General features: G+C 44.8%; 1 protein-coding gene across 1 annotated transcript in view; it reads right to left on the minus strand.

Annotated features, from left to right (window-relative positions):
- Positions 1–10: 10 nt before the first annotated feature.
- Sgf29 (SAGA complex associated factor 29) overlaps positions 11–19,795 on the minus strand; it is a 28,425-nt gene continuing 8,640 nt past the window's right edge. Inside the window, exons 2-10 of the mRNA XM_052199048.1 lie at positions 12,821–12,917; positions 9,839–9,914; positions 8,860–8,932; positions 2,098–2,162; positions 1,144–1,273; positions 931–1,077; positions 713–748; positions 470–632; positions 11–220 (exon numbers count right to left, since the gene is read on the minus strand). Coding sequence (XP_052055008.1) covers positions 104–220; positions 470–632; positions 713–748; positions 931–1,077; positions 1,144–1,273; positions 2,098–2,162; positions 8,860–8,932; positions 9,839–9,914; positions 12,821–12,895 — 882 coding nt within the window. The 5' untranslated portion in view covers positions 12,896–12,917 and the 3' untranslated portion in view covers positions 11–103. The remainder of the gene's footprint in view (positions 221–469; positions 633–712; positions 749–930; positions 1,078–1,143; positions 1,274–2,097; positions 2,163–8,859; positions 8,933–9,838; positions 9,915–12,820; positions 12,918–19,795) is intronic.

A 19,795-nucleotide genomic window follows, 5' to 3' on the forward strand; every position in this document is an offset into this window, starting at 1 on the left:
GGAGACATGGTGAGAGGGAAGAGTATTTATTTGATCATAGGAACTCCTCTGTTGCCTTCTCCCATGAGGTTGGCAGTGGCAGATTCAAGCCTGCCAGCCCGATTCACTTTTTCTTGGGCTCCTTACAAGCCACCACGTACCTCTGGGCCACATTGAGGGGAGGGGAGTAGCCATCTGCATAGGAGGTGTCTTCAAACAGGACTGAGTAGTCATCCTGAGGCTGAGGATACACACAGAAGGGTCAAGGTGCTTCTAGGCCAGGGCAGCCTCTCCTTGCCCTAAGCCCTAGACTGTCTCCCAACCTCTCTGGCTTTCCTCTCTACTCTGGAGTCAAGGGGTCTACACTGCCAGGGAAGCCTATGTGTAGGAGATGAAGGACAACAAGACAGAAGGCAGCATCCTAAAGAATGAAGGGGACTACCCCTTAAGGGTCTAGTGTCATCAAAGCCCTTCCACGGTGGCTCCTTACCCTCTGTGGTGGGGTGTGGATCAGGGCGCGGTAGAAGCAGGTGGTCTGGGGATATAGGGCCAGCACCAGCTGCTCCTTCTGGAACAAGGCCTCAGGGTCTGTCTCAGGGTTAGCTTTCCACTGGGGCAGTGGGATGATGCGCCGACGGCTCAGGGTGTGTCTCCTGGGGGAACAATACAGGCCATGACCAGGGACACTTCTCTTAGAAGCGGTGACTCCCCTGCTCCCCACCTGGACACTCACTCTTTGCCTTCTTCATCAATGTCGTCTACCTCATACCTGTGGGCAAACACAAGGGAAACAGTGCTGGAACAAAAAGCACAGTTTGTACCTGGGAGTGGGGTATGACAGGATAAAGGGGGGCTGAAGAAGCTTGTGGGAGCACCACCCAGCACCCTGTGAGACGTTTTCCTCCCATGCTGCAGAAGCTGGTGTGGGAATGCAGCCAGGCACACACTCACTTGTTGGTAGCATGGCTGTAACTGACTACTTCAGCTAGGATCCACTGCTCATCCCCTTCCACAGCCTTCACCCTAGCAGCCACCTTGTCTCCAGGTTTGGCCACATAGTCCCCTGAGGCTGGAATGGCTCCACAGAGGGGTGGGGGCCTGTAGAGAAAGCCTGTTAGTCTGGCCCCCCAACACCAGCCCTCTCTGGCTAGTTCCTGCCCTCACTTGTCACCAGGCTTCCCGATCCAGAGGGGCAGGGTCATGGCGGACTGCTGCAGCAGTGTCATCAGCACCCCTCTGCGCATGGTCTTCCGTGGGGGCTCTGAGTCATTGTAGAGTCCTGCGATCTTGGCCGCTGTGGGAAGCAAGTGAACCCCTGAGGTCCTGTGCATGGTACCTGGCCCAGTCCCACCCAGCAACTGCTCTGAGCAGGACTCCCCCAAACTCATCCACATCCCTTCTTAATAGATGTCTAAGGCCGAGTCTAAGGAATTGATTGACAGGTCTAACTACCAAATGGGTGAGATGTCAAGACAGTGGACACCTTCATGAGGAGGAACTAAAACAGTGCACAGGGGGAGCTCCCAGGATGCAGGTTACATTTGTTCCCTGACTGAGGTGCCAGGCCAGTGAAAATTTCTGAAATGATATACCTATGTTGATCTCCTTTCTACCAGTGCATGTAATTTTAGCAAAAGCTACAGATTATCTAGTGTGGATCCCTGGCCTCCTCACACTCACAGTGCATCACCTTCTTCAACTGAAAAACAAAAATGGTACCACGATCACACTAAGGGGCAAGGAGTTGCCTCTGGGGCGAGGTGGAGGTCAGGAAGCCAGGGTAATGGAACCTGAGGAAACCCAGAAGGCCGGGGGGCTAAGCATCCAAAGGTGTGGCTGGCCTGGGAATATAAAGGGTGACAGACTCACCACAGCATGTCATAGACAAGTAGTACAGGAAGGGAAGAGATGACCAGCTCTGACTAAGTGACTAAGGGCAGGAGGAGGGGTGGGCAGAGAACTAGGCAAACTTTCTGACAATGAGTCTGTGTCAGACAGCTCTGTGGGGTGACCCTACCGATTTAGGTCCCATGTCCTCCCAGCTAGGAGCCATGACTATTGTCCCACAAGTCCCCACCTTGTCTGGAGAAGAAATGCCATGCATTTTCTCCCACTCACCAATTCGCCGCTCTTCCAACAGAGACTTGATCTCAGCTATCTTATCCAGCGCTTTGCGGAGGATGCTAGGCAGGGAAGGGAGAAAAGAATGCTGGTGAGGCGCTTAGCACAGGCTTCTTAGCAGTATGGGTTCCTCAGACCAAGCCTATGATAAAAACTTCAGACCCTGGTGGGTGTGGTGGCTGACACCTGTAACCTTAACACTTAGGAGTCTATAGCAACTGTGTTGTGAGTTTGATGCTATTTTAGCTGCAATGAGTTCCAGGCCTGCCTGGGCTAGAGTGAGACCTTGCTTCCATCACAAAAAGAGAGACTACAGAGATGGCACGATAACTTAAGGATCTGAGTTGGATTCCCAATACCCAAGTGAAGGTCAGATATCACGGTGTGGTCCTGCAATCCCAGCACTGGGTGACCGCAGATCCTTGGATCCTTGGAGCTTCATTAGCCAAACAGCCTAGCCAAATCAATGAAGGCGTCCCAGGTTCAGTGAGAAACCCTGTCTCAAAAACGAAGGTGGATAATAACCAAGGAAGATATCCAATGCTGACCTCTGGCCTCTACATGCACACTCAACCATATGTACTAGCGCTCACATGCCTGGGGACCTACAAAAATATATGTACACACCACATAAACATATACCACACACACAAAACATTAATAAAAAGGAAAAAAAATACAGACCCTAAAGAGAAGTGAGTACTATCCCAGATATCTTTGTCAACAGGTCTGTGTATGTCACAATTCTGTGACAGTGGCCCCACAGTATTATAATATAAGCCCCACAGTATTATAATATAAGCGAACAAATTTTACTGCCTCATGACACCCCAGTCAGCAATTAAGTTTTGGTCTTTTACTGTGTATTATAATGCTAAGTGCTGCCCCCAGGTAGAACTAAGTGAACTATGTGATCCAAATTATTTCTGATTGGTGAATAAAGATGCTGACAGTCAAGAGTTGGGCAGAAGAGACATTGGCGGGGTTTAGGGTTCTCAGGCTTGGGGGTAAGAAAAGAACCAGTAGGGGAGAAGGGAAGAAGAGAAAAGCTGCCATGGGTTAGGTTGAGTCATGAAAATGAGGACCTGGGAGCTGGTGAGATGGCTCAGTGGTTAAAAGCACTGACTGCCCTTCTGAAGGTCCTGAGTTCAAATTCCAGCAACCACATGGTGGCTCACAATCATCCATAATGAGATCTGACACCCTCTTCTGGTGTGTCTAAAGACAGCTACAGTGTACGTACATATAATAATAAATAAATCTTTAAAAAGAAGAAGAAGAAGAAGCCAGGCGGTGGTGGCGCACCCCTGTAATCCCAACACTCTGGGAGGCAGAGGCAGGCAGATTTCTGAATTTGGTCTACAGAGTGAGTTCCAGGACAGCCAGGGCTATACAGAGAAACCCTGTCTTGGAAAAAAAAAAAAGAAGAAAGAAAAAAAAAGAAAGAAAAGAAAAGAAATTGAGGACCTGAGGGCTGGCCAATTGGCGTCAAGAGCAGCCCAAATAAAACATGGTAAGTAATAACTCAGGGTTTTCAATAGGAAAGTAGATTCTAATAGCATAGAAGGTAGATAGAGATCTGCCCAGCTCTTGTGCTGTTTAAGGCTTATTATAAATATAAAGGTTGTGTCTGTGTTTTATTCAGGAAATAAATGGTCAAAGGCAGGATAGAAACCCCAGATTGGAATTAAAAATTTCTACAACAGACAGCTTAATGTCATAGTGTAACATATATGTTACATGCTCTGCACTGACAGTCATATACAAGCAGGGCATATACAATCACACTGAATTATAGGAATGACTGTGACACTGGCAGCTACTTATACATCTCATGTTCACAGAATGTCTTTTTTTGTGTAAAAGGCCACAGTGAGTGTCAATACATCAAAGTTGTGTCAATGCCCTGTGATAGTCACACCGTGGGATTCATCATGAATCACATGACTACATTTCTTTTTCAGTGCTAGGGATTGAAACAAGGGCCACCTGCAAGCTAGGCAACTGCTCTTCCACTAAACACTATCCCAACACTGTTTTTCAACTGTAAAAGCATAAATGGTAGTCAGGCATAGTGGCTCATCTTTAGTCCCAGCACTTGGGAGGGAGAAGCAGGTGTATCTCTGAGTTTCAGGCCAGCCTGATCTATAAAGCAAGTTCCAGGACAGTCAGGGCTACACAGAGAAATCTTTTTTTTTTTTTTTTTTTGGTTTCTTGGATTTGATTTTTTCGAGACAGGGTTTCTCTGTATAGCCCTGTCCTGGAACTCACTCGGTAGACCAGGCTGGCCTCGAACTCAGAAATCCGCCTGCCTCTGCCTCCCAGCATGCTGGATTACAGGCATGCGCCACCACAGCCTGGCTGAGAAATCTTTTTTTTTGTTTGTTTTTTTTTGGATTTGGTTTTTTCGAGACAGGGTTTCTCTGTGTAGCCCTGGCTGTCCTGGAACTCACTCTGTAGACCAGACTGGCCTTGAATTCAGAAATCCACCTGCCTCTGCCTCCTAAGTGCTGGGATTAAAGCTATGCACCACCAAGGCCTGGCTACACAAAGAAATCTTGTCTCAAAATACCAACCAACAAACAGAAACAAACATCACCACCAAAAAGCACAAATGGTGATGTAGCAGAAAATGGAGACAGCCCTGAGAAATCAGGTGACTGAGAAGTCACTGACACTGCTCTGCCCAACTCTGCAGAAATCCTGCTGCCAAAGCTCTGGCCTGAATGACCAGGAGGGATGTGGGATTTGAGTACACCACTCCCTAACAGGCTTGAGTGTCTGAGCAGGCAGTCCTTAGCTGGAGCTCTGGGCGGAGGTTCTGAATGCTTTAGCAGATGGGGCCTTGCTAAAGGAAGTGGGCTTATGGGTTCTGGCCTGAGCTCTGCTTCCTGAGCACAATGTAACCAGCGGCCTTGCTCCTGCTACCACACCTTCCCTTCCATGATAGACAACACTCTCAAAGCAGGAAGCCAAAATAAATCCTCCTTCCCATTAAGTTGCTTCTTCTGGAAATTCCAATATAGTAAGGAGTAAACATCACAGGGAAACTCTGGGGCTGTTCCAAGTAACAGAGGGAAAAGAGGAACCAGGGTCCTAGAGAGACCAGTCCAGTTCAGTGTGGGCCCAGGTTACAGGGACTCGTTTTTATAAGACTGAAGCCATTCCCACTCCTGTGTGGTCCAGTAGCCTGGCCTCCAGAAGCCAATTTACAGGAGTTCCAGGCTGGCAGGCAAGCTGGCAGTACATAGCATACAACTTCTCTAGAGCCTCTTTATCTCAGATCTTGTGAAATCTAATGGAGAAGGCTTCAACATTAATTAGAAGGAACAACTCCACTGTGGGTCACTTTTATTCTGTTTCCACAAACCCTTGGCAAAGCTTTAGCTTGTGAGTGCTTGCACCTGAGAAAGCAAAGAATAATAGTTGGGGCCAGAGACTGTGAAAGGCTGATGCTGCTGTGGGACTGTTTGGAGAACATGTTTTTTTTGTTGTTGTTTTGTTTTGTTTTTCTGAGACAGGGTCCTGGAACTCACTCTGTAGACCAGGCTGGCCTCAAACTCAGAAATCTGCCTGCCTCTGCCTCCCAAGTGCTGGGATTAAAGGTGTGCGCCACCACTGCCCGGCGAGAACATGATTTTATGGCATAAGTCCAAAGCTACTGTCTACATGACATCAAACAAGAATCCAGCCCAATGCTTCAGGAAAAAAAAAAAAAAAAAAAAAAAAAACCAAAAGGATACTCACACTAATAGTTAATGTGAAATGGGACAACCAAAACTGTCACAGAGCATTTCCCCACAAGTCATTTGGTGATTACACAACAAAAACCAGAATCTTGGGAACCCACATCAAGTAGTGAGACAAATTGTATCTTGAGCCTTCTAATAGAAAGTTGATGTGCTACAAGTACCTGCAGCTGAAGCCTCAAACCTGAATCTACAAGTCAGGAAGCACTAAGCACACCCATGGGAGGGACTACTACAGAATAACTCACCTATAACCTACAAAAGATCAAGTACAAAGGGATAAGAGAGGCAGAAAACTGGTCCAAATCAAAGAAGACTGGCAACAGGACATTGAGCAATGAAGATCTGCACTAGAACAGGACCTGTGTCATGATGAAACATGAGTAAGTTTTCTGGGTCACAGTTTTGTATCTGAACTGATGTCCCTTTTTTTTTTTTTTTTTTTTTGATTTTTGGTTTTGGTTTTTTCGAGACAGGGTTTCTCTATGTATCCCTGGCTGTCCTGGAACTCACTCTGTAGACCAGGCTGGCCTCCAACTCAGAAATCCACCTGCCTCTGCCTCCCAGAGTGCTGGGATTACAGGCTTGTGCCACCATTGCCCAGCTTGAAATGATGTCCTAATTTTGAGATAATTACAGTTTTATAATCATATCTCAATATATATGATATATAATATTAAAATTTATATATAAGAAACAGAATGGTATTGATTATATGTCACCCAGTGACATGGGTTGGTCTGCCCTAGAGAGTGGTTGGACCTGGCAGCCACATCTCTTTTGCTTGCTTTCTCTTTTCCAGCTGCTAGGTTGGGAAGGTCTAGTTGGGTGATTATATTGTTTAAGAACCAAAAGGCCTGAATTAGGAAAAAGATTTCAATGTAGGCCCATGTTTACCTGACAGTCTTCTGTTTTTGGTTTTTTTTTGGGTTTTTTTTTGGGTTTTTTTTTTTTTTTTTTTTTGAGTCAGGGTTTCTCTGAGTAGTCCTGGCTGTCCTGGAACTCACTCTGTAGACCAGGCTGGCCTCGAACTCAGAAATCAGCCTGCCTCTGCCTCCCAAGTGCTGGGATTACAGGCTTGAGTCACCACGCCCGGCTCCTACCTGACAGTCTTCTAAGTGTTGAATGTTAAGTCATGCCAAACATTCCATACCAAACTCCTGTGTGAGTCTTTACTCTGCCAGCAGTCAGGAGAGGAAGGGGCAGTTTGCTTTTTACTCTCAAATGAAGACCCAGGGGTGCGACTCAATGGTTCAGAGCTTGCTTGTACCAGGTGCTGGGTCCTCTCCCAGCACTACAAAAGGGAAACCTAACACATGCAGCACTCTGCCTTCTGCAGGCTCCACCTGCCCAGGTGAGTGCTCTTCTGCAGGATTAGAGCCTGTCCAGCTTCTGTTCTGTGCCCAGCCTCACACGGGCCATGTCAGACCCCTCCATCCAAACTAGAAACCTCGATCTTCACGTCTGTAAACCAGCTTCTAATGAACCTCAAAAACTGCTGCTCTTGAGCTGACCTTTACTGTTACCCTTCTACTATGTCCCACTCACCTGCCACCATCTTGGGTTTGGTCTCTAACTGGTCTTGAATCTTGCCCCAACCCTTCTTTTGGCAGCTTTAGGCTTTATTGGGTCCCGGGACCTCTGAAGTGAAGCCTGTGGTACAGGAGGCCCTGTGAACTGCCTTCCCTTCCAGAGCCATGTAGGGCTAACTCCAGTTCTTACCTCACAGCTGGCATCCTTAGGGCCCTCAATATGCAGTCACCACTAAAAACATCAGGCTAACACTTATTAGGAAGGCTTAAAGTTAATTTTCTGGCTATGACCTGCTTTAAAAAGTAGAAAGCCTGGCAGTGGTGGCATATGCCTTTAATCTCAGAACTCAGGAGGCAAAGGGAGGCAGATCTCTATGTTTAAGGCCAGCCTGATCTACAGAACAAGTTCCAGGACAACCAGGACTACATAGAGAAATGCTGTCTCTGTCTTAAAAAAAAAAAATAGTAAAGAGAATTGGCTACACACAATGAATGCCACATTAACTTTAACTTCTGTCAGAATCCTGTGAGATGTGTTCATCTAAAAATAAGTGTGATGTAGAGAGGCCCTGTTCAGCACCTAGCAGAGTTCTGTGGACTTCTGCCTTAGAAATCAAGCTTCCCATTTCCAAGTTGTATGGGTTTTGGCAGATTTATACTCCCTCTATGATTCAGTTTCCTTGACAGTAATCTGGGGCAATACTATAAATTACAACAAGGAGTGCTTTGAGAATCAAGTGAAGTAAATAAATATATGAAGTATTTGGGCCAAACATGGTGGTGCATATCTTCAATCCAGTATCAGGGAGGAAAAAGGAGGTCAATCTCTGTGAGTTGGAGATTAGCCTGGTCTATGTGGTTAGTTCCAGGCCAACGCTACAAGGTGTGACTCAGTATTAAAAAATACAAAAATTAGCCAGGCGGTGGCGGCGTATACCTTTAGTCCCAGCACTTGGGAGGCAGAGGCAGAAGGATTTCTGAGTTCGAGGCCAGCATGGTCTACAGAGTGAGTTCCAGGACAGCCAGGGCTGTACAGAGAAACCCTGTCTTGAAAAACAAAAAAATAAAAAATAAAAAATAATAAAAAAAATTAAGAAAGTACTTGGAATAGTACCAGGAGCACAGCCATGTCACCTAGTGGTCCTTGTTATCATTACAGGCTGCAATAGTCTGTATTTCCATAGCAGGGAAGGTTCCAAACAGTTTGTAGAATCTGGCATTCTCGCCACATAATCCCACTGTATGTTCACAGTCCAGTACAGTTATTATCCTGATTTTAAGGACAAGGCAACAAAAATTCAATGGACTGAGTGCCAGGTCATATGACTAGAAAACTGTATGTGAGGACACGACATGCCTTACTGCCATCAGATGCTGAGCAGGACCCTCTTCACAGACAGAAGGCAAGTTGGGGCCATGGTCTCTGAGCCCTGGAGGCCAGGGACCAGAGAGCAGCACTCCCTGTGGGTGGTACTCACTTGCACTCGGCCTCCGCATCGGCCTTGGCGGTTGTGTAGAGGCCTCGAAGCTTTGTCCGGTAATAAGGAGAAACTATAAACAAAGGATAAGGAGGTATGAGCAAGAGAAGGTGGCAATATGTGGCCTTGATTCCAGGATACTAGAACTCGCTTAAGGCGGCTTGGAGGCCAGGGCCTGGATGCTAGGCTTATATGAGCTTAGCATGCTCCCAGGAGGTTAGTAAGATGGCTTAGTATGGAAGTGCTTTGCTTGCAAGTACCAGGAACTAAGCTCTATCACTCAAGGGAAAAAAAAAGCGGGGCATGCCAGATATTATATTTGTTTTAATCTCAGTACTTGCAGAAGCAGGAGAGTCCAGGCTACATAGTGGACTGTGTCTCCAAACAAACAAACAAACAAACAAATAGAGTCAATGGCGCCTAAGGAACAAACATGAGGTTGGCCTCTACACATATACATATATGCATACATGTGTATACACAACCACCCCATCATACATTTAAAATGGGCTCCCTGCTCAACACGATCACATTTCCATATGGTAAATACATCATCATCATTCTTGAAAAGCATGTTCTAGCCTGTTACCTGTCATACCATGAAAGTTATAGGAACAGTCACTGAGAAGAAGTATGCGTTGTCCAATGCCATTCTAACTTAGACAGCAGTGGGCACAGGGGTGGCCTGTCTTGGGGCATACGCAGAGGCCACAGGGGAGCTCTGCTGTAAGGGTAAGTTCTCCCGCATACACGATTGTCTTTCTAGTCCTGAGCTCAGGGTCTCTGGGATCCTATGGTGCAGGGCAGTCTATCATCAGTCTCTGTCACTTTAGGTCACTCAGCCAAAAGGAATAATGATACTTAAGAACAACTTTGGAATATGCAGATACAGCAAAAATTGCTTCTGAGACACAGAAAGGTCCTGTTCCTAGCTGCAGCTCCTTCCCACCTCCTTTCTCTCCTGCCCTGAGTTACTCACTCTTGTTCTCTGTCTGCATTCGCTCGTGGGTTTTCTGGATGTTCACCAAGTTGTGCTCACTTCTCGAACGTTCTTCCTGTAAGAACAAGGTCAAGAGGCCATGAGGTATACCTTTACACTAACAAAAGCCCACTGTTTACATGAAGGCTCCCTCTGTTACATTGTCCCGAGGATCTGACAGATGCTCGCTCGGGTCCATCCCTATGGTCACAGTAGCACACACGAGCGTACTATCTCCCTAAACATTCCCCACGCTCCTGCTCGACTCGCACCCCACCCATCCCATGCTCCCCAGGCTCTGGCACTATCTTTGTACATTCTCTAGTTTGCTCTTTTCTAGAATTGCCACACAGTTGGAAGAAAGCATATGTAACCTACTGGGATCTTTCACTTAGCAAATATGTGCCAGTATTTTATGACTCTTATATTTCAGGGTACACTTACTGCAAAGGATATTATCTGAAAAGGAGTTTCTGGGAATTGCTCCTCACTGGCTCATTGGACCATAAGATCTAGCAGAACAGCCAGTGCGTGACTAAATGTCAGTAAGTCAGGCATGATGACACATGCCTTTCAGTCTAGCACTTGGGAGGGAGAGGGAGATAAGTTCTAGGTCAGTCTGGTCTACATAACAAGGCTAGACAGGCCAACATAGAGAGACACTGTCTCAAAACAAAACGCACATGCACACACAACTTCAATGAGTAAATGCTTGGCAAGTCCCCGGTAATAATAAACAGAACAGAGCAATGACATGCCCAAGATGTCACAGTATCCTACAGGCACAAACATATACCACTTTTTTTTGGGGGGGGGGCGGGGGGAGGTTTGAGACAGGGTTTCTCTGTGTAGCCCTGGCTGTCATGGAACTCATTCTGTAGACCAAACTGGCCTCAAACTCAGAAATCCTGCCTCTGCCTCCCACGTGCTGGGATTAAAGGTGTGTGGATATATCACTCTTTATTTGTGAATGAAAAAATAAAAGCTATTTTAAAATATAGGAGATGGAGAGATGGCTCAGCAGTTAGGTGCACTGGCTGCTATTTCAGAGGACAAAGCTTCTGGATCTGATGACCTCGTCTGGCCTCTAAAGGCACCAGGTATGCATGTAGAGAACATGTAGGCACTCAGCCATAATCATAAAATAAAAATAAGTCTGGAAAAAAAAAGATTAGTGTACTAGGCAGATCCAATTCTTTGGTACTCACTCAGGACAAGTACAGGTACCTGTGATTATCACCTTTTAGAACTGGAATGAGGCGCTGTACATTTTTGGATATGAAACGCATACCCTTGGCATACCTAGGACATTGGTCCACAAGCAGCATGGGTGGCAGAGTAAACAGGGAAGAAAAAGGCTTTGGGAAAAGATGGGCTGGCCTGTGCGCTGCAGAAACAGACCAATTGTAGCCAGTCTTTGCTCTTTTGTGAGTTTTCCACCCTTCTCCCCCTCTTTTCTTCCACCCTTCCAACACCCTAACACTAGATAGGAGAGAAAAAAAAGCATAGAGGCGAGAGGAAAGAGATCCGTGAATCTTTATTTGGGAGTCAGGAAGGGGGCAATGTTAAGACTACCTTCTGCTGATTAGGGGTGTTGAGTTCCTTGAGACAATTTAGGTCTTCAAAGTCAGGATATCTTATTGTTTTGTCTTTGTGCTCAACTACTTAACCAACGGCAACCAGCAACAACCAATAACCAACCAACAACCCACAACCTACCCTGCCTCTTGGGGCCCTAGCATTTATATGTCCTCTGAGAAGTCCCCAAAATTACAAATGTCACACAACTGCAGAAACTATCTGCAGCTGGCAAAATCACACCCCTGCTAGAGCACAAGGTAAATCACAGTCAGATGCTATGACAATCTGAAGCAGCCACATATCCCACACCTGGGACTCAAATGAAAACATATTCTTATATTTCTATTTTTTTAAAGAAACGAAAATTCCAAAATTGTCACTCTAACAAATTCATGATGAATGAGGAGCTTCATTCAGAGGAAAAAATTACTAATTAGAACAAGATAATCAAAGTGAGTTCTCTTACAGGAACAGGCAAAGAATGAAAGTCAATCTAAAAACAATGAGAACCTCTAGAGTCAGGTAGACCCACCAAAAATACCAAGCAACTCTAAAATCATCCTGTGTGGGAAAAGAAAGGGCTTAAACCCTGACCCAATAAGGCCAGTCAGGTATTTTAAACAGACAGAGGCCAGAGTTGCCATGAGACAAACGCCTTCCTTCCATCCTTGCTGTTGCAGCCCATAGGTACATTAGGAGCCTGTGGACCTCCAGTCCATGGATGTCTCTGGGGTACTTTAATATAATGACATACTGTGACTGTTCCTGACCCAGTAACAGAGCAGCCCAAGCTATGTCTAGAAATACAGTTAATACCCATAAGAATAGCTAGCTCTAAAACTGCCCATCTCAGAAGGTGGTAGACTCTAGGAAATAACGCCATGGTAATCTGTCTGATCCAAGTTTATGAACTAAGGCAAAGTGACTGGATTTATTTTCAGCTGAGCTACAGCTCAGAATTATGTGGCCATGGGCCAGGGTATTTAATTTAGGCAGCCCAGGGTTAACTAGCAGGTCTGGGTTGTCTAAACCACACACATTTGAAAGTGCTTTGCCACTTGACTAAACCCTGGAAGTTAAGTCTAAATCTTCAGACTGTCTCACCTAGTAAGAGTATCCATGTTTACCTGGAGTTTGGGAACAGGGGAAGGAGAGGAGTGATGGCTAATGTGGGTGTGGGTCTAAAACTAATCATGGTTATAGTTGTACAACTAATTACTAAACGTCACTAAATGTATGCTGAAATCTTGTGCTGAACAGAAAACCCAACAGGAAGAGCAGTCAGATACAGGAAGTCCTCCTCCCGCCTCCTTCACAGTCTCTTAGCTCATGCACTCGAGGTCTCTTTGAACATGCCCCATCTCCACACAGCTTAGTGCTACAGCCAAACTTTGCTCTTACCTGGGTTTGCTTGATCAGCTGATGGAGCTCTGTGAGAAGCTCAGCAATTCGAGAATCAGCAGACACAAGGGCCATGGGATGGGCCTGTGAAGGGCATCTGGTCAGAGAGGAGAAAGAAGGGAAAGCTATCATTGCTGCTATGGGTCGAACTGTATTTCTGATATGTGAAGTCCTAATCCTTGATGCATGTGAATGACCTATCTGGAAACAAAGCCTTTGTAGATGGAAGCCAAGAGTAGAATAAAACCTTTAGGCCGGGCGTGGTGGCGCACGCCTGTAACCCCAGCACTTGGGAGGCAGAGGCAGGAGGATTTCTGAGTTTGAGGCCAGCCTGGTCTACAGAGTGAGTTCCAGGACAGCAAAGACTACACAGAGAAATCCTGTCTCAAACAAAACAAAACAAAACAAACAAAAAAACAGAATAAAACCTTTACATGGAGTGATTGTGTCCTTATAAGAAGAAGCAAATGGCCGCCCCCCCTCCCCCACATCTTTGATCCCAGCACTTGGGAGGCAGAGGCAGGCGGATTTCTGAGTTTGAGGCCAGCCTGGTCTACAGAGTGAGTTCCAGGACAGCCAGGGCTACACAGAGAGACCCTGTCTCGAAAACAAACAAACAAACAAACAAACAAACAGAGAGAGAGAGAGAGAGAAAGTTAGAACTGGTGAAGATACTTTTTAAAACAAGGCTGACTAGGATGAGGAAACTGGAGGGTGGGGGTGGGGGGCTGCTGGAATTCTGTATAACATCCTGTCTGTTAGTAGGATTGTTCTGGAGCCAGGCATGGAGTACTAACCTGCAATTCTACCTACTCAGATGGCAGAGGGAAACATTCTAAGTTCCATGTCAGACTAAGCTAGAGTATAATAAGAACTTATATCAGAAGCCATCTAAGAAAGACGAGCTTTTTAAAACAAGGCTGACTAGGATGAGGAAACTGGAGGGTGGGGGTGGGGGGCTGCTGGAATTCTGTATAACATCCTGTCTGTTAGTAGGATTGTTCTGGAGCCAGGCATGGAGTACTAACCTGCAATTCTACCTACTCAGATGGCAGAGGGAAACATTCTAAGTTCCATGTCAGACTAAGCTAGAGTATAATAAGAACTTATATCAGAAGCCATCTAAGAAAGACGAGTTGGCAAGCAAGTGAGTTTTCTGGAGATAGCCCACTATTTTGCATGTTTGCAATGGGTGAGCTCTGAGAATGCAGGGTCCTTAGAGAGTTCATCCCAGGATAGCTTTCTCACTGCTGAGAGCCTTTCCTGCCAGTATTACATAGCCTAATGATCCCTGGGCATCAGTCCACCTATTGGGCAAAATTCCTCCAGATCAACATGAAGATGAACTTTCATAAATTAATGGTATTTAGATGAATTAATGACTTTATAGAATTCCTGATTTGACTAAAATATTTTTGGGAAGAAAGTTTAAGGAAAGTCTTAGTTGTTTTGCCAGAAAGATATAATAAAGAATAAGTTACACTAAGAAGAAAAATAGGCTTGGGACAAATTTGTGACCAAGGACAAACATTCATTCTAGGTCAGGTCCAAGGATGAAGTCACAGGTGTGCACTACGATAAAGCAAGGCCCTAGGAAACTGTTGCTTTGAACTGATAATGAGCTTACTGAATGAAACACTGCTTTGAACATACTATCACCATGCTTCTATAACTTGCCTATGTAACATTTTATCTATGAGGTAGTTTTATAAAGAACTTTTGTCTAAGAAGGTATAAGCTGCCAGAGAGAAAAAACAATGTGTGGCATTTGGGGCTCATCAACCAAATGTATATATTTATGTGTCTAGCTATATATGATATATATATATATATATATATATACACACACACACACACACACACACATACATGTGTGGGTATATGTGCATGTATATAAATATGCATAAACATTGTTGAGACAGGTAGATGGGTCTGGCCAAAATGTGTGTGTTAGAGTGTGTATGGGTGTATATGCATCTATGCGTTTGTGTGTATTTGTGTGTGTCTACATGACCTTTTCCCTTATCTTTTTTTTTAAAAGATGTATTTATTTATTATATGTAAGTACACTGCAGCTGTCTCCAGACACTCTCGAAGAGGGCAACAGATTTCATTACAGATGATTGTGAGTCACCATGTGGTTGCTGGGATTTGAACTCAGGACCTTCAGAAGAGCAGTCAGTACTCTTAACCGCTGAGCCATCTTTCCAACCCATCTTTTCTTTCTTGTTGGCTCACAGTTAAGGAACCCCACCCTCTCACCTGGCCAGTGATGGGCCCTTGAGTCAGACTCCCTGCTGCTATCAGCAGGAATTTATTGCCAGGAGCCATCAACTTTTGGCCACACACTGACAAAGAGTTAAGGACAGAAGAATTGCCAAAAGTAAGCAGCTATAGCTTAGGGTTAATAGCAAAGACTTAAAGACACAAGAACTGACAAAGATAAAGCAGCTTTGGCCCTGATTGCTAACTCCATACCTCTTCAATGCCTTCCTCAGGAAACAGGGTGCTAGCAATCTTACTTCAAAAAAGAAAACAAAATAAATACTGAGGTGTAGCTCGGTGGTAGAGTGCTTGCCTAGTATACATAGGCCCTGCATTCAATGGGGGCTGGGGAGGAAGGGGTGAGAAGACTTTAATGTGACACCACCCTGAGCAACAGAAAGATATACAACTGAGATCCTAAAGAGGCAAGGGGCAAACGCCTTCATGTGCATTCTTTGCATAAAGTCATCTACTGTAAGGTAACCAGAAGCATCCTAATACTTCAGTCAGTTCCTCAGCATTCTCTGAGAAGAGTTTAGAGAGGCAGACCACTATGAGGGATAAAGACAAAAGACAAGGTTCAACATGAAAAGGGACCGGGTACAAGAGGAACCTCTTCTGAGTGTGGGAAATGCACAGAAGAACATCTTTCTAGGCACTAGTGTTTTTACAAAGAATCTGGGAGATCTGTGGAACAATCCACTGCAGATGACAAGCAGCTTTTTGCAAAACAGGATGCTGAACTCAAAGAATAAGAGAGGCATATTGCCTGCCTCTCTTACTGCTTAAGTAAAAAGCAGGGGAGGGGTTAGGGAGCAGGTTGGAGAGATGGCTCAGTGGGTGTGGTGGTTTGAATGTGCTTGGCCCAGGGTGTGGCACTATTAGGAGGTGTGGCCTTTTGGAGGAAGTGTGGTCTTGTTGGAGAAAGTGTGTCACTATGGGGGTAGTCTTTGAGACCTTCCTCTTAGCTGCTTGTAAGCCAGTCTTTTTCTGTCTGCCTTTGGATCAAGAGGTAGAATCTTCGGCTTCTCCAGTCCCACATCTGCCTGGATGCTGCTGGAATCTTCAGCTCCAACTGACCAGACACCATAGATTCTTATGTAATTCAAATGTATTACACAAACTGTCCTGAACATCTTTGAGGGGCTCTCAAACTTTACAAGCTAGGCCTCCATCATCTACATTTCTCCAGAACTCTTCCAAGCTCCAGAGGACAGCCCACTATACTCTAAGTACCCAACAGCTTTTCCCACTCAAAGTTCCAAAAGGAAAAGATATAGATTCAGAGATTTTCCTAATTCCTTTCTTCTATCTATCCTTATTTCTTTCCTATCTAGTGTTAGGGGGTAAAACCCAGGGGGATAAGGGGTGGGAAAAAGAACCACAAAGTAGCAAACACCAGTTATTAATCGTGTCCGACAGAGGGCTCAAAAGTTCAGGATAAAAATGGGAAAATTTCAAATGTCATAGAGGAAATGGCAGGGAACGAAGGAATGGATTTTTTTCAAGAGGCCAGCAAAAATGTATTGTGGCTGCTACCGCTTGGATACACCTCCCTTTGCTCCCAGAGGGGATTTTCGGTTTGTTTTTGTTTTTTTCTTTTTCCTCTTTGTATTTTTGTTTGTTTGTTTGTTTGTTTCAAAAAAGTTTGGAAGAATGGCTGAGCAGTTGGAAAATTTTCGGGCGCAAATAGAGGGGCCTGAGAAACAAACAAAAAAATGGCTGAAATGGGAAAACAAAAGGGGTCACTCTACTCTCTCTTTTCTGAAGGGTTGCAGCGTTGGCTATACAGCCCAAAGAGGTTGTGGGTGGAGAAGGAAGCTTCCGGTGACTGAGCAAGAGCCTTTGTTTCCCACAGGAGGAGAGAGAGAAAGAAACCGCCAGAGGGTGGCTGGCTCAGAGAAGAGATGAAAGGGCAAGAGGACATCCTAAGGAAACAGCTTATTTAGAAAGAACGGATTAGTTTTAAACTGACCATTAAGGCAAAGTTAGAGAAGGGGCATCCTGGAGCACCAAGACCACTACGAGAGAGGATGGGGTCAGGTAGAAATGATAATACCTAAGGTATTTTAAAGAGGCCATGATTTCAAATGAGATGCACGTGCCTTATGCGAAACAAATTCTAAATAACTGAGCTACTCAAAATAGAATTATTCCCCAGACTGGAAGGGATTGTAACAGCTCTACTAGAGGCCAGTTCAATGGTTAACATAGTAGAGGGAAGAAGCCACAAATACTGAACAGCAATAGAGTGTGTGTGGGGGGAATGAATATAGTAAAAGATCAGTTGCTAGGTAAAGGGTGGTACTCTTAATATATAAGAACAGATTCAATTGAGGATGCCACTATAGAACAATATCACTTTGTGGCTTTAAGAGCTTGAGACAAAGTTGAGGAGCCCAGGAACAATTCCACCTTATACAAGACTCTAGAGAATACTTTACTGATCCCCCCTTCCAAAGATTAATCTCAGTTGTAAACAAAGTCATATCAGACCCTGAAGCAAAGCAGTTGATTAAGAGTCTGAAATTCAAATACCAAGGGGAAAAAGTGTCTGAAAACCCAAAAGCCAAATGTAAAAAGCTTATTAGACCATTTAAGGTATGAGCAGTGCCTAAGAATAAGGGATATAACCAAAACTGGTTCTAATGTATACCATGTGAATAGGTCAAACTATAGCTAAAGGTAGAGATCTCTTAGCTAAAGGTAGAGATCTCTTATCAAAAGTGCTCCAATTGAGCCTTAAGTGACTATAACCAAACCAAAAGCCTCAGATCTCAAAATGCCTGGTGCATTAATTGAGAGAAATACAGTACTTAGCATTAGAAAAGCAAACAAGCCATTTCTAGGGGTAAGAGTTTTCCTAATCTCAAAGAGAAAGACTTTCTGGAGTGTGTTTTCAACTTTTCATAGGTTGTCCTTGGGTTCAGGAACAAAGAGGCAAAAGAGATATTCAAGGTAATTTCTTAATGTTGGGAAATGGCCTTGAAGGCCTGGCTCAGGGCCCTGAAGCAAAAATCACCAGCCTTTTCAGCCAAGCAGTAACATGCAGACTGAAAAACCTTCACTTAGCATTGGAGATTTAATGCACACTACTGCAGGGCGGTGGAAGGGGGGAGGCCCTCTAGGCTTGGCCACAGATTGGACTCTATAGATGTGTTAACATCAGAATGGAAGCCAGTGGAAGTTTTGCACTGGGGGCACAAATTTACTTATATATCCACAGGAAACGAAAAGTTGTAGATACCATCAAAACTGATAAAGATCAGAGAGCAGTAGAGGTCTCCTGAAAAACTTGGCCACTGACCTGAAAAGTGTTTAACTGAAAAATGTCTGTTTATAATTTCTCACTATACACAGCACAATTAATGGCTTCAGGCAGAAGGGAGGAAAAGAGTGAGAATTCAGAAATTTTGGTTTCTTTTAAAAAATACAGAAAAAAACTATAAAAATGTATTTTCATTTTAATCCCAGGCATAGGGATGTGGGTACTTCTAACTGTATGTAGCAGCTGGCTATCATTTACCTTGTACTAAGGCAGAAGCAAGGTTTTGCCAGCTGTAGATAGTTTCTGCAATTGTGTGACATTTGGAATTCTGGGAACTTTTCAGAGGGTACATAAATTTGAGGCCCCCAACAGGGGCGGTCAGATGGCTATTGGTCCTTTATAGAGGTTGTTTGCAGTTTGTTAGTAACTGTGGTCAAAAGTGGTCAAAGAACAAAAGGAAAGAAATTAGATTCAGGATTTTCCTAGGGGTGGGGAGGATAAAGTATGGGGAAAGGAAGAACTCAAAGTAGCAAAGACTGCTATATCTGTTGGCAGGAGGGGCCAGGTGCAACACCTTATCCTTCACCCCAGAAGCACTATCTCTGATCTGCACACCACAGGACTCCTAAGAACTTCACTGAGGTAGGAGCCCCTTGAAGTAAGAGGATGGGCACTTACTTCCTCTGGTGCACATATGGGTTACCAACAAGTTCAAAGTAGTTTCTACCTCCTGCTTACTTGGTCCAAGCAGCATAATGTCATCAATATTGTGAATTAATGTAAGAGTTTATGGAGAGACAGAAAACCAAGATCCCTTCTAAGTTATGATACTGTTAAGGGGCAGCTGACTCCATTTTTCTTTTTGGTTAAAAACAATGGGAGAGATGGCTCAGCGGTGAAGAGCACTGGCTGCTCTTCCAGAGGTCCTGAGTTCAAATCCCAGCAACCACTTGGTGGGGTGAAAGGTGGGTGGTGGGGGTGGCGCACGCCTGTAATCCCAGCACTCTGGGAGGCAGAGGCAGGTGAATTTCTGAGTTCGAGGCCAGCCTGGTCTACAGAGTGAGTTCCAGGACAACCAGGGCTATACAGAGAAACCCTGTCTGGGGGGGGGGGGGGGGTGAGGAGGAATAGAACTTTACCTTGTAACATCTTGGTGTTAGCTCCTCATTTGCAACATCATAACAACACAGGTCTGGAGAGTTAATACATAAAACAGTAAAGGTATATTGCTGCTTGTCAACTGAAAGCAAATTGCTTCTGGTGGTCATTATGGCCAGGTACTGAGAAAAAGATATTTGCTAGATCAATAGCTGCAGGAGTGCCAGGAGATGTGTTGATTTGCTCAAGTAAGGACACCACATTGCGTTCATTCCTTCAAGGAAACAAGATCCCCCCAGATACCTGCCACACTATGAAGCCAGAGTGGACTTAAACTCACAGTT

Source organism: Apodemus sylvaticus, chromosome 1 (assembly GCF_947179515.1).
Source record: "Apodemus sylvaticus chromosome 1, mApoSyl1.1, whole genome shotgun sequence".
NCBI lineage: Eukaryota > Metazoa > Chordata > Mammalia > Rodentia > Muridae > Apodemus > Apodemus sylvaticus.